Genomic DNA, 12,964 nt, shown 5'->3' with positions numbered 1-12,964 from the left:
GCCACAATGGAGCTCTGCCACCAATTTTTAACTTTGATCAAGTATATGACTTATTTAGAAAAGCCTTTAAACCTAACCTTATCATAATTTCCCTGTTAAGAACCAAAAATGGATGAGAACAGCCAACAAAAACCCTTTTGTTAATGAATAATTTTTCATATATATTATCTAAATTCTGGTTATACTGTTTACAACATACCCTGAATTTACAACAACCAGATGGTACGTTATATATAGTTTTAATTTTCCGGGTTTTAAAATCTCAGTTTAGTCAAATTCAACATGGACTCATTTAATAACTCCTCAGTGTTTATGTGTTATTCATTTATGTTTCTCAAAAAGCTCAAAAACAATTTAGTACATTTAATAATTAAAAAATATTTACATAAAAATATTTCAGTTTAACATATGCAGAGGTAATTTAACATTTACAACATCATTAAATATTTTTGTGTTTTAAGTATACTTTCTGAATGAGTATGCAGTTTTACAAATGGCCTATCAAACAATGTAAATATTTTCCAGTACACTATATATTTGATAACTGGTAACATCGGAATTTAAAAGTGTACCAGTATTAGTGCTGTGGATTATGTTCTTTAAATAAATGTTTTTCTTTGTGGTCATATTTTTCTTTTAATTAGCACTAATGAACCCATGGATCTGACTTTATTTCTGCAATTGATAAAAGTTCCTCCATTTAATTTCAGCACCGATCTGTTCCTTTGGTGCAAAACTACAGATTAAAATAAGCCGTTTGTACTAACTATAGTTATTTCTGTAAAATGGTATAATTTATTCCTTAATCACATCATCATCCCACGGGATTGCTTTCAGGGCATGGATGTTATGCACTCACCCTACTTCCCTGTCCCCTGATTTTCATCTGCCTCTGTAGGACTCACCTAAGTAGATACCTCAGTAGCACAGGAAGAAGGGGCTGAAGCAGGAGAGATGGGAAAACAGGACATGGGGCTTTGTGGAGAGAAATGAATATAGACTGGATAGGAGAAGGTGAGGGGTGCAATTGTTAATCTACATCCTGAAGGCTGTAGCTGCTGTTAAGGACAATGTGTATGTTTAGTCTGCACGTTAGATGGAATCTGAAGAGCAAAAATCTATACAAACTCAAAAGCAAAAGTGAGTGTATAAGTAGGAAATATTTTTTGTAAGTCTTTCGAACTATGTTCTGTTATGATCTCTTCTAGGATTTTGCCTCATTATAGAATGCATTAAAGTAAGTTGTCACATATACAAGACCATCCCCTGTCAAAAACTTTGTCCCATATGAGAAAAAACATAATGCAATTTGCCAGTTATTTACCCTTTACACTAACTGTAATATAGGGATCGATGCACTGTCCAGCGTCTTTCAGACCAATTTTCTCAATCCTGATAGTGAGTAATGTCATTCCCGGTTCTGATGGCAACCTTGGTAATAAAGTACCTGGCAACAGAGAAACCTCAATAAAAGTTAGCTCCACCAATAATTCAGAGTAAATACTTTGACAAACAGAAAATATAGCATACCTCTTAGGAACTAGCTAGGCATTATGTATTTTTATTTCCAAAATTCATGAACATCTGATGTTATACTTTTTTAGAAAAATATTTAATTTTACACATAATATATCTGCATTTCCCAACCATACAATCACCTTTAAGCAGAAATAATAATTTCTATAATAATAGTATATAGTATGTATAATAAAAGTATGTTAAAAACATCACTTGAGGAAGCCCAATTATACATAATAGTATAATATGCTCACATAATATTTATATTCCATATGTACTTCTATATTATACTCAGCATCTTAATATGAAGTGGTAGAACAAAGACAAGAAAACCTTTTAAAATACTTGTTATACTGTTCTAAAGTCTGAGACATTTAATATCAGAGTTGATCAATACATTCTTCTCTTTAGTTACTCCTAATAAAGAAAATAATTTACAATTTGATATTTATGTTTTAATTTAACTATATAGTCTAACTTCTATTCTTCATTCTATTTTGTATGATTTATCCTCTCAGAACTTAGTACTATACAGACTGCCATATAAAAGGGCCATTTGTATAACTGAACATTTTCCCCAAAACCAACTAAAATTTTTAAAACTAAAAACCCACCCAGAACAACATGACAACATTCACCCACCAAGAACATATGAAGGAAGAAATCAACTGTTCAGTATGTTCCCTTTTTTGAAACTACCAATAAAGAACAGATGCAAATAAGCTGATTTTAATCAAGTATGTATACAGAACCTCAAAATACACTTAACAAAAGATTTTGGTTGATGTTTTTCAAGTTTCTATTCAACAATGTGTTATGCTACTTTTAATGATGAGTTATTTGAAATACATGAGGCAATCAACACACTACATTTGAAAATACACATTTGATTGATGGCAAATGTGGCTTGAGGAAATTTTGGGAGGTGATGGGAATGTTCTGAACTTGTATAGTGATGACAGATGCAAAACTCTATAGAGGTGTCAAAAATCGATGAATTTTATACTTACAGAAGGGAAATGTTATGATATGCAAATTATACCCCAACAGTGCTGTTAAAAATGTATTACTTTCTAATTTAAACAAATATGAAGACAATACAGACAAATGCAATAATAGGAAGGCCTGGAGGCTGCATTCCACTGTTGCATTAACAAACCTAAATGGGCTCAGGCTGATATCATTAAATATATACATAATACCTTTTATGCATCTTCTTTGATTGACAAATGAGGGTACTTTTAGAAAAGGGGCTTGTACCTGCACATCTGGGATGAACTTCAGAGAGTTAAAAAACACCTCTGAAATTTTATGAAAAATGTGAATATGTATACATTTATATTTATATACATACATATTCACATGTATGTATATCATATATGAATTTTTCTGCAGAAAAGTTCATTCTATTATGTAGTACATGGCTGTATAAATATGCTACAGTTTATGTACACATTCTTGTGTTGATAGACATTTGAATTACTTCAAGTGTTTGGATATAGTTAACAAGGCTATTATAAATACTCTTCTGAACATCTTCTGGTGTCCATAAGCACCCATTTCTGAAACAGAGGAATCACTAAGTCACCTGGCATGTTACCTCCATACCTACTATGTAATGACAATCCATTTCCCAAGGTGGTTGTGCCAATTTTTATTCCTAGCCCAAGTGCAGTAGTGTTCCCAATGCTCCACATCCTCACTAGGTACTGTTTCCTCAGATTCTTCATGTTAGCCAATTTTGGTATAAAGAGATCAATCATTTTAATCTGCATTCCTCTGAAGATTAATAAGGTTGAGCACCTTTTAGAATAAATCAAATATATGATTTCCTCTTTTCTGAAGTGTGTTCAATTATTTTGCTCGATTTTTTATTGAGATGTCTATCTTATTGAGCTGTAGGAGGTCTCTATTATTTTGCTGGACAAATGTTTTACAAATAGCTTCTTAGTAGTTTTCCTTTATAAAGACTTTTTGTTGAAGTAGAGCATATACACTTTAAAATGTACAAATTGTTAGTACAGTTTGCTGAACTTCCACAAAGTGAATACACCTGTATAACTAGTATCAGATCTAGGAAAGATATGATCAGCCTCCTGGGAGTGTCCTTCCCCCCACCCTATCCAATTCACTCTTCCAAAAGATAGCAACCATTGCTAACTTCTAACACCAAGTATTAGTTTTGAATGTTAAGAATGACTTTTCTCTGCCATGGTGTCTTCTGATTATGATAAATACTTACTGCTAGTAATATCAAATTTCTTAATATCTTCCTTTACAATCAGTGCTTTTTATGTCATATTTAAGAAAACTTACCCCACTCCAAAATCATAAAGGTATTATCTTGAAAGCATTTTATTGTTTTGCCATTCACACTTAATTCTATATGTCACACAGAATTATTGACTACGGTGTATAGTAGGAGCTTTAATTTCATTCAATTTCACATAAATACTCAATTGTCTCAGCACTACTCATTAAAAAGACTGACATTTTCCACCACTGATCTGCAGTCCCACCTCAATCATAAATCATGTGGCAATCACTTTCTGAGTTTTCTATTCTGTCTTACCGGACTGTTTATCCTCTTACCACTAATACAGTATCTTAATTCTATAGCTGTATAAAAGGTCCAGGAACTGCAATAAAAATTCAGATGAGTTTCAGAAAGAGTCTATCTTTATAAACTGCTTCTTCTTCTAATTTATGAACTAGTATATATCTTTACATTTTAAAAATCATAACAATTATTTAATAGAATTTTATTTGACCTAAAAGCCTTCAGAAATAAAGACCTACAGATCCAGGGAAAACTCCTGTTTTTATGTTTATGTTCCATGAAGAATGGATGGCCATGTAGAAATGACTGGAAAAGGGGGTGTGAGCTAATGGTAAAAGGCTGCCAGGGTCCCAGCAAGCCCTGTCTGGTCAGATTCTTCTTGGCCTCTCTGTATAGCCTTCTTTCCTTCTGGACCTAAGGCAGGTCCTGTCTAGAATGAGGGTTTTTAAGGGAGGGGGGAAGGGAGGGTAGGGGTACAGGAAGGGAATAGCAGGGAGGGAAGGAAAGAGAGAGGAGAGAGAGAGAGAGAGAGAGAGAGAGAGAGAGAGAGAGAGAGCGAGAGAGAGAGAGAGAGAGAGAGAGAGCGCTTTCTAGGTTTTATGACTGGCTTTGGGAGAGAAGGGTGAACGGACAGGAGGGCAGGAGGAGAGCAGAGGCTTTGCTGCTGAGGTTGCTTTTGGGATTCCAATCTCCTTCAGTTAGAAGTTCTCAGCAGGCCAAAACCCCACCCTTTGGGCTATCATATTCTGATCTGACCCTGCCCACCTTCCCCCTCTCCCTCCCTCCTCCTCCCTTTCTCCTTTTAAGAAGGGAATGTGTAGATCTTTCCATCTTCTAAGATCTTCTTTGATTTCTCTCTTTAGGATTCTGTAGTTTTCATTGTATAGATCTTTGACTTCTTTCATTGATTCTCAAGTATCATTTTTTATTTTTTGAGGTTATTGTGAATGGAGTAGTTTTCCTCATTTCCTTCTCAGAGGCTTTGTCACTGATATACAGAAATGCCTTTGATTTATGGGTGTTGATTTATATCCTGCTCCTTTGCTGAATTCATTTACTATTTCTGGAAAGATCTACCTTGCTCTTGGATAGGCAGAATTAATATTATCAAAATGACCATACTACCAAAAGCACTATATAGATTTAATGCAATTCCAATCAAAATCTCAATGGCATTCCTCATAGAAATAGAAAAAGCAATCATGAAATTCATCTGGAAAAATAAGAGACCAAGAATAGCTAAAGAAATCCTTAGCAGGAAGAGTGAAGCAGGGAGTATCGCTATATGAGACCTTAAACTATACTACAGAGCAATAGTAACAAAAACAGCATGGTTTTGGCACTAAAACAGACTGGTAGACTAATGGTACAGAATAGAGGACACAGAGACTAACCCACAAAATTACAATCATCTCATTTTAGACAAAGGTGCCAAAAACGTGCACTGGAGAAAAGATAGCATTTTCAACAAATGGTGCTGGGAAAACTGGAAATCCATATGCAACAAAATGAAATTAAACTCATAACTCTCACCATGCACAAAACTTAACTCAAAATGGATCAAGGACCTAGGAATTAAGCCAGAGACTCTTTGTCTAACAGAAGAAAAAAGTAGGCCCTAATCTTCATCATGTGGGTTAGGCCCCAACTTCCTTAATAAAACTCCTATGGCACAAGAATTAAAACCAGGAATCAATAAATGGGATGGATTCAAACTAAAAAGTTTTTTTCTCAGCAAAAGAAAACAATCCGTGAGGTGAACAGAGAGCCTACATCCTGGGAGAAAATTTTTACCCCTCATACATCAGATAGAGCACTAATCTCTAGGGTATATAAAGAACTCAAAAAGCTAAGCACTGAAAAAACAAGTAACCCAATCAAAAAATGGGCCAAGGACTTGAACAAACACTTCTCAGAAGAGGATATACAATCAATCAACAAATATATGAAAAAATTTTCAACATCTCTAGCAATCAGAGAAATGCAATTCAAAACTAAGATACAACTCCAGTCAGAATGGCAGCTATTATGAAGACAAACAACAATAAGTGTTGGCAAGGATGTGGGGAAAAAGGCACACTCATGCATTGCTGGTGGGACTGCAAATTGGTGCAGCCAATCTGGAAAACAGTATGGAGATTCTTTGGAAATCTGGGAATGGAACCACCATTTGACCCAGCTATTCCTCTCCTTGGACTATACCCAAAGGACTTAAAAACAACATACTACAGGGACACAGCCACATCAATGTTTATAGCAGCACAATTCACAATAGCTAAACTGTGGAGCCAACCTACATGCCCTTCAGTAGATGAATGGATTTTAAAAAATGTGGCATATATACACTATGAACGTTTTTAAAAGAGAATAAAATCATGGCATTTGCAGGTAAATGGATGGCATTGGAGAAGATAATGCTAAGTGAAGTTAGTCAATCCCCAAAAAACAAATGCCAAATGTTTTCTCTGATATAAGGAGGCTGACTCATAATAGGGTAGGGAGGAGGAACATGGGATGAATAGATGGATTCTAGATAGGGAAGAGGGGAGTGAGGGAAAGGGAGGAGGCAGGGGATTAGCCTCCTAATGAATGTGGAATGAATGTGATGGACATCATTATCCAAAGTACATGTCTGAAGACACAAATTGGGTGTCAACCTACTTTATATACAAACAGAGATACGAAAAATTGTGGTATATATGTGTAATAAGAATTGTAATGCAAAAAAAAACAAGTACATGTATAACGTGAATTGGTGTGAACATACTTTATACAAAGATTAAAAAATTGTGCTCTATATGTGTAATAAGAATTGTAATACACTCCATTGTCGTGTATTTAAAAAAAATAAAATCAATAAAAGAAAAAGAAGGGAATGGGGAGTGGGTAGGGAAAAACTGTGGAATGAACCCAAACTAACTTTCCAATGCACATATGTGAATATACTATAATGAAATTCATCATTTTGAATATCTATAAGATACTAATTTTAAAAAATGTAAATAAATAGATCAGTAAAGTGGATGAAAGGGAACAGTGGGAGGGAGGATGGGGAGGGTGAAGGGACTGAATTGGAGCAAATTATATTCCATGCATTTATAATTAGTCCAAATGAATCTAATGTCAAGAATTATGAACAAATGAAAAAAAGAATAATGACTTCACTGTTTTTATAAAATGCATTCTCATAAACAATTCAATTGAGAGAAATGAAAAAAGTAAAAGAGAATGTATAATTCAACATCTCACCAACCATAACAATTATTAAGTCACTCTTCCATCTTTTTCCCTAATTTCAAGATTGCTCCAGTTTCCTTTTCCTTTTGATATTCTTTTATTTCTTTCAACAAAGGTTTATTTTCTACATAAAATTCTTATATTTCTTTTGTTGAATTTATAATAAGGTCCTTGATATTATTTAATAGTACTATAAATATTATAGTAGTTCATTTTCTAAGCAACTATTACTTGTTTGAGATAGAATTGATTTGTCTGTACAGATTTTATATCCAGGAATCGCATTATCTTATTAATGAGTTATGAATAGGTTTTTTGCATATATTCTCTATATATTCATAAATATGCAAATAAAGAACATCCCCCCTTTTATATTTCATTTTCTTGTCCTAGTGCAGTAGCTAGGGCTTCCAAAACAATGCTGATGAAAAGAAGTAATAGACACTCTTGTTTTGTTCAAATTCATCATTAAACGATTTTGGGCTGTAAATGTCATGTAGCCATGTTTTATCAAGTTAAGGATGTTTTTCTGTTCTTTGCCAAGAATTGTTTAAAATCAAGGCTGTATTTCAAACTTAACTGAAAACTTTTTCTGCATTGTTGACAACTTTATGAAATCTTTCCCCTTAATCTGCTAATGTGAACTACCTTGATAAATTCTGCTAACAATAATTTGAAAAATCACTCATTAGTTCATGAAGATTTTCTGAATTATTTTCTACAGCATCCTATGTTTATTCAGTCAATTTTCATATGGCAGTTACATTATTTCTAACTTTTTATCATTATAAAAAACACCTAAACAGAGAATCTTGTGTATATGCAAATGTTTCCCCCTCTTTTTCCTGTATTTTGGGGGTGCATCTTCAGAGTAAATTCTTAGGAATGGGATTGCTAAGGAAAAAATATGTACTTATATGTTGTTAGAGAATGCTCAATTCCCCCCCAAAGGAACTGTACCATTTTTCTATTCCCACCAGTGATTAATAAGTACCTATTTCCCCTAAGACTCACCAACAGTAGCTTTAATTTATGTTTTTTATTAAAAATAAAGTTGAGTATCTTTTTATATGTTTAATGGGTATTTTTTAAATGTGTGTGTGTGCACGCTAGCGCGCTCACTCATATTGTCTGTTTGTTCCTCTCATGTATTCTGCTTTGGTTATTACAATTAAAATTTTTCTTTATATATTAAGAATGTTGGGTTGGGATGTAGCTCAGTGGCAAAGTGTCTGCCTTGCATTTGCAAAATCCTGGATTCGAACCCCAGTTCTAAAAAAGACAAAAAAAGAACCCACCCCACCCCACCCCCCAAAACCCCCAAGAATGTTACCTCTTTTATGTATTACCTCTTTACTACCTTTTTTTGACATTCAAAAGATGATTGCTTTACAATTTTCAAAGTCTTTTTGATGTTAAGATTATTTTTTTCCAAGTTGATATTAAACTTGTTGTTACTTTGGGGTGAGTCAATTTTATAACCTGTCATCATCTAGATCTTTCAGTTGAAATGGTAGGGCTGATGCTACATTCCTTACCAACAATCTTTTTGCCTGAGACTACACAGTAAGGTTTAATGTAATCATTATGCTTCAAATAATTTAATATGGAGGCAGTGATTTCAAGTCTGAATTTCTTGTTTAATTCAAGGTAGAATGTCAACCATTGTGTTCCATGATGAAGGAAGCTGACTGTAATTAAGATAATAGATTACATAGAAAGGTGCCTATTTAAGGTGTTTCAGAATGGTCTATGATGTGCTCTCTCTCTGCATGGTCAACTCCTACATACTCAGTGAGTCCTAAATCTGGCTAGATTTATTGAACTCCCTCAGCCCTTCTTTTTTGCCAACCTTTGGTGCACATCTCTAATCATAATCATGTGCTTTTGGCTCTGTCTTGCTGACTACACAATAAGCATCCTGAAAGGTGTGGGAACTGTTCCTTTTGTAGTTTGCACAAGGAATAAACAGATCTTTGTTGAAGAAATATTTTATTGAATGAATGACTGAATTTCCAGTTCTAGAGGTTATCATGCTCTAGTAAACAAATGGCTAGAGAATCTATATCAGTGAGTGAAGAAATAATAAACATAAAAGAAGATCAAATACTAAAATAATACCATACCATCTATAGCTCCCAGGTAGATGAAAAAGGGTGCATGTTTTTGCATCAAAGATAAAACCATGATAGTTGTAAATTGAGCCAATGCATTAAAAGGAAGATTTCTAAGTGAAGAATTAACATATCCAATTACATAGTGTAATATGAGAACAAGTCAACTACATTCATAAAATTCGAAGACTAACAAGGATAAGAAAGAAATCACTACACACAATCCAGTGTAAACTGTGCTATTCCAGCTAGATCATCTGCTCTCAGATCTAGAGCAAAGATCAGAAGAAATGTTCTTCCACATGGAATTGCTATGTAAATAAGAAATAGCTAACACTTGTGAGTATTTGTGATGTGCCATATACTATCCTAATCCTCTCATCTAATCCTCACAACAATAGTTTAGTTCTATTTTTCAGAGGTGAAAAGTGAGGCATAGAAAAACAAATTATCCATAATCACACAGCAGTTTGGCTACAGAGTCCATGCTTTTAACCATCATGTCCCATTTTAACATCTTTATTTTAACTGTCCCTAAAGCCTTAAAAGGAACTGCAGGAGAACCTCCCCATCTCAAGCTTCTGCAAAGTTCCTTTTGCCATGTAAACATAACAGTCACAGGTTCCCAGGATTAGAATATAGACATTTTTGTGAGGCCACTATTTATGCCTCATACTTTTAAATATGGAAAACTCTAAATGGCTACAGCTGTCCAAACTAAGTTTTCAATAACATCCCTGGGATGTTATTGAGCTGTCACTAAGAACTCCAAGTAAGGGAGTGATTAAAAAAGAGTAACATTTGAACTTTGTACACTGGGCAATGCACATTCACAGGAATGGACAGAGACTGAGTAGCCCAGATAGCAATATGATAGGTCTTTAACACTCATATAGCAGTGAGGAGCAGGACTGTGTTCATTTGGTTAATTCCACTTTCAGTTTTTACTGCAAGACAAAGGAAGCCATTGGTAGCTGGTGAGCCCCAAGTTGTACTGAACACAGAAAGCACGTCTTTTTCTGACTTATCTGCCCCCCAACCACCTCTTATGCACCAACCAGAGCAAGCATGCTCTCACTGGTGTCAAAAAGAGTTGGAAGGAATTACTCAATTCAGTGTGATTTTCTTCGAGAGGAAGATTCTAAACCTAAACCTAAAGACAACTCTGATAAAGTAATGACAATGAATTAGAAGGTTTGGAACCATTTTACCACACTACTGTAATAGGGGATACCAAAAAGTCCATCTTGTTGATGGAAACTGTTTATTAACAGGTGGTACTTGGGTAAAAACTCAAGTTGCTCTATTTCATTGTGCTTCATCTGTGGAAAACAATTTATGAAGGTAGCTATGGATCCCCCAAATGGCTGTTTGTTAAACATAGACAAGTTCGCTCAAGAATGTTTTAAAAACTGTGTAAAAGCATCTGACCTAGCCAAGAATGTTACAGCCACTGCCACTGTGGAGAGGAAAGGGAATTGTGCAAGTAAGGCCTCTGCCTCTGCTGGACACCCCACAGCACTGACACAGATCAAGAAATGAAGCACCACTCTACCTGCAACAGGTACAGAAAAACAATGGGAGAACATCTGAAGGGCCCCACCCCCCCGCCCATAACTTCTTTGTTCCAAGAGGATGCTGAGAAAAATGAAGGTCTAAGTATCAAGTAGGATGGCCTCATATTCAATAGTCTCTGTGTAGCCATAGAGATCATGGAGAATCAGACAATGAAAGGACCACCAGCCTGAGGATGAGTCTGGAGTGACATGGATATGAAGGTCAGTGGGATCCTTAAGACCCTGTCCTCACATGCAGAAGGGGAAGTAATTTTTTTCTTTCAACTTTTTATTTTTGCTTTTTAAAAATTTCTATTGCTTATATCTCATATCATACCATAAGGACAATTTCTAGTCCAAAATTGGAAATGGCATGACAGTCTTTGTTCTAAAATAGTACATTATTGTCTAGGTCAGAACATTAAAAGAGGAAAATTACCAAAGATTATATTTTTTTAAAACACCGATTTGAATTTGCTTTTTACATGATATTGTACAAATGTTTGTCACAGGCATTTACTTCAATAAGAGGTGAGTAAGTCTTCATTTTGCCTTGGTGCTTGGTGAATTAAATGTCATGAATAAGGAGTACAAAATTTGTTGTCCATACTTTTAGGACAGAGATGAACCTGATATCTAAAATGTAAACTAAGCATTATCATATGTATGTGATTATATATTTATGTCTTCTTTGTTTTAGATTTATCATACTTGTAATTAAATTCAGATGTTTGATACTACCAATTCAAAGTCTGTCACACACATTTTTTAAGTGCACATTTCTTTGTAATTTTAAAATCCAATAAAAAGGATATATATAAAATAATATTTTCTATTATTTTGGGATAATTTTAACATAATTTAAAATAATGGTATTGTCAAAACATTATTTGGTCATAACATTTTGTAGATGGCACAAAACATGAAATGGGTCTTAAAAATCTAGCAAGAGAAAAATTTTGCAATTTGTACTGCACATCTGCAATTTGTACACACATACAAATTGTGTGAAAATATGAAAACACATGCACAATTTCTTTTGGTTGGTAACTGATTAGTAGTTGAGGAACTGCTCCAACCTTTCAAGATAAAGAGTAAAATCATAAAAAGTTTGTTCACTTTGAAATTATATTAAAAGTTTGATAAAAATCTTAGGGGTCATTAGCATTCAAACAATAATATTTCTAGGTCTGTCAAAAATTATACTTTATTAAAGTTGTTTGTATATAGGTTATATGAGTATATTCTTGTTTTTATTTTCTTTATTGACTGGTACTAGAAATATGTATTTTTCTGTGTTCAGAAATATGTGATTTGGATAATGGCTGAATTCTTAAGTGTCACCATCATATCTGGAAAAAAATAATAAATACTCTCACAAAACCTAAGATGAATCAGTGGGTATATGCTTCATACACAGATGCCATTTAGCAAGGAAGAGTTACTACAGGTGTTGGGTTAAAAATTTGAGTGGCCAGAGCACTTTCAAGAAAAAGCAGGCCAGATGTTGCTTAGAGCCTTGATGAAGAGCTTACTCAATAGACATTTCCTATGAACCAATTTCTGCAAAGCTCTGGAGAAAACCTTTTGACTTCAAGTGACAAGATTCATGGATTAAAAAACAAAACAAAACAAAACAAAACAAAAACTGAGCCAGACATAGTGGTGCATGCCTGTAATCCCAACAACTTGGTAAGTTAAGGCAGGAGAGGCCAGCCTGGGCAACTTAGCAAAACCCTGTTTCAAAATAAAAAAATAAATCAAAGAGCTGGGGATGTAGCTAGGTGGTAGAGCACCCCTGACTTCAATCCCCAGTACTACAAACAAACAAGAAACAAATTATAAAAAAGAAATCTTAAAATGTTTCCAAAACTGGGCTGGGGATGTGGCTCAAGCGGTAGCGCGCTCGCCTGGCGTTCGTGCGGCCCGGGTTCGATCCTCAGCACCACATACCAACAAAGATGTTGTGTCCGCCGAGA

General features: G+C 34.5%; 1 protein-coding gene across 1 annotated transcript in view; it reads right to left on the bottom strand.

The window, feature by feature from the left end:
* Positions 1-12,964, bottom strand: part of Aida (axin interactor, dorsalization associated) — a 43,472-nt gene that overhangs the window by 3,374 nt on the left and 27,134 nt on the right. Inside the window, exon 7 of the mRNA XM_077802345.1 lies at positions 1,325-1,447. Within this exon, the coding sequence (XP_077658471.1) occupies positions 1,325-1,447 (123 nt within the window). The remainder of the gene's footprint in view (positions 1-1,324; positions 1,448-12,964) is intronic.

Source organism: Urocitellus parryii, chromosome 9, assembly GCF_045843805.1.
Source record: "Urocitellus parryii isolate mUroPar1 chromosome 9, mUroPar1.hap1, whole genome shotgun sequence".
NCBI classification, from domain to species: domain Eukaryota; kingdom Metazoa; phylum Chordata; class Mammalia; order Rodentia; family Sciuridae; genus Urocitellus; species Urocitellus parryii.
This window is presented reverse-complemented; position numbering and strand designations above follow the sequence as displayed.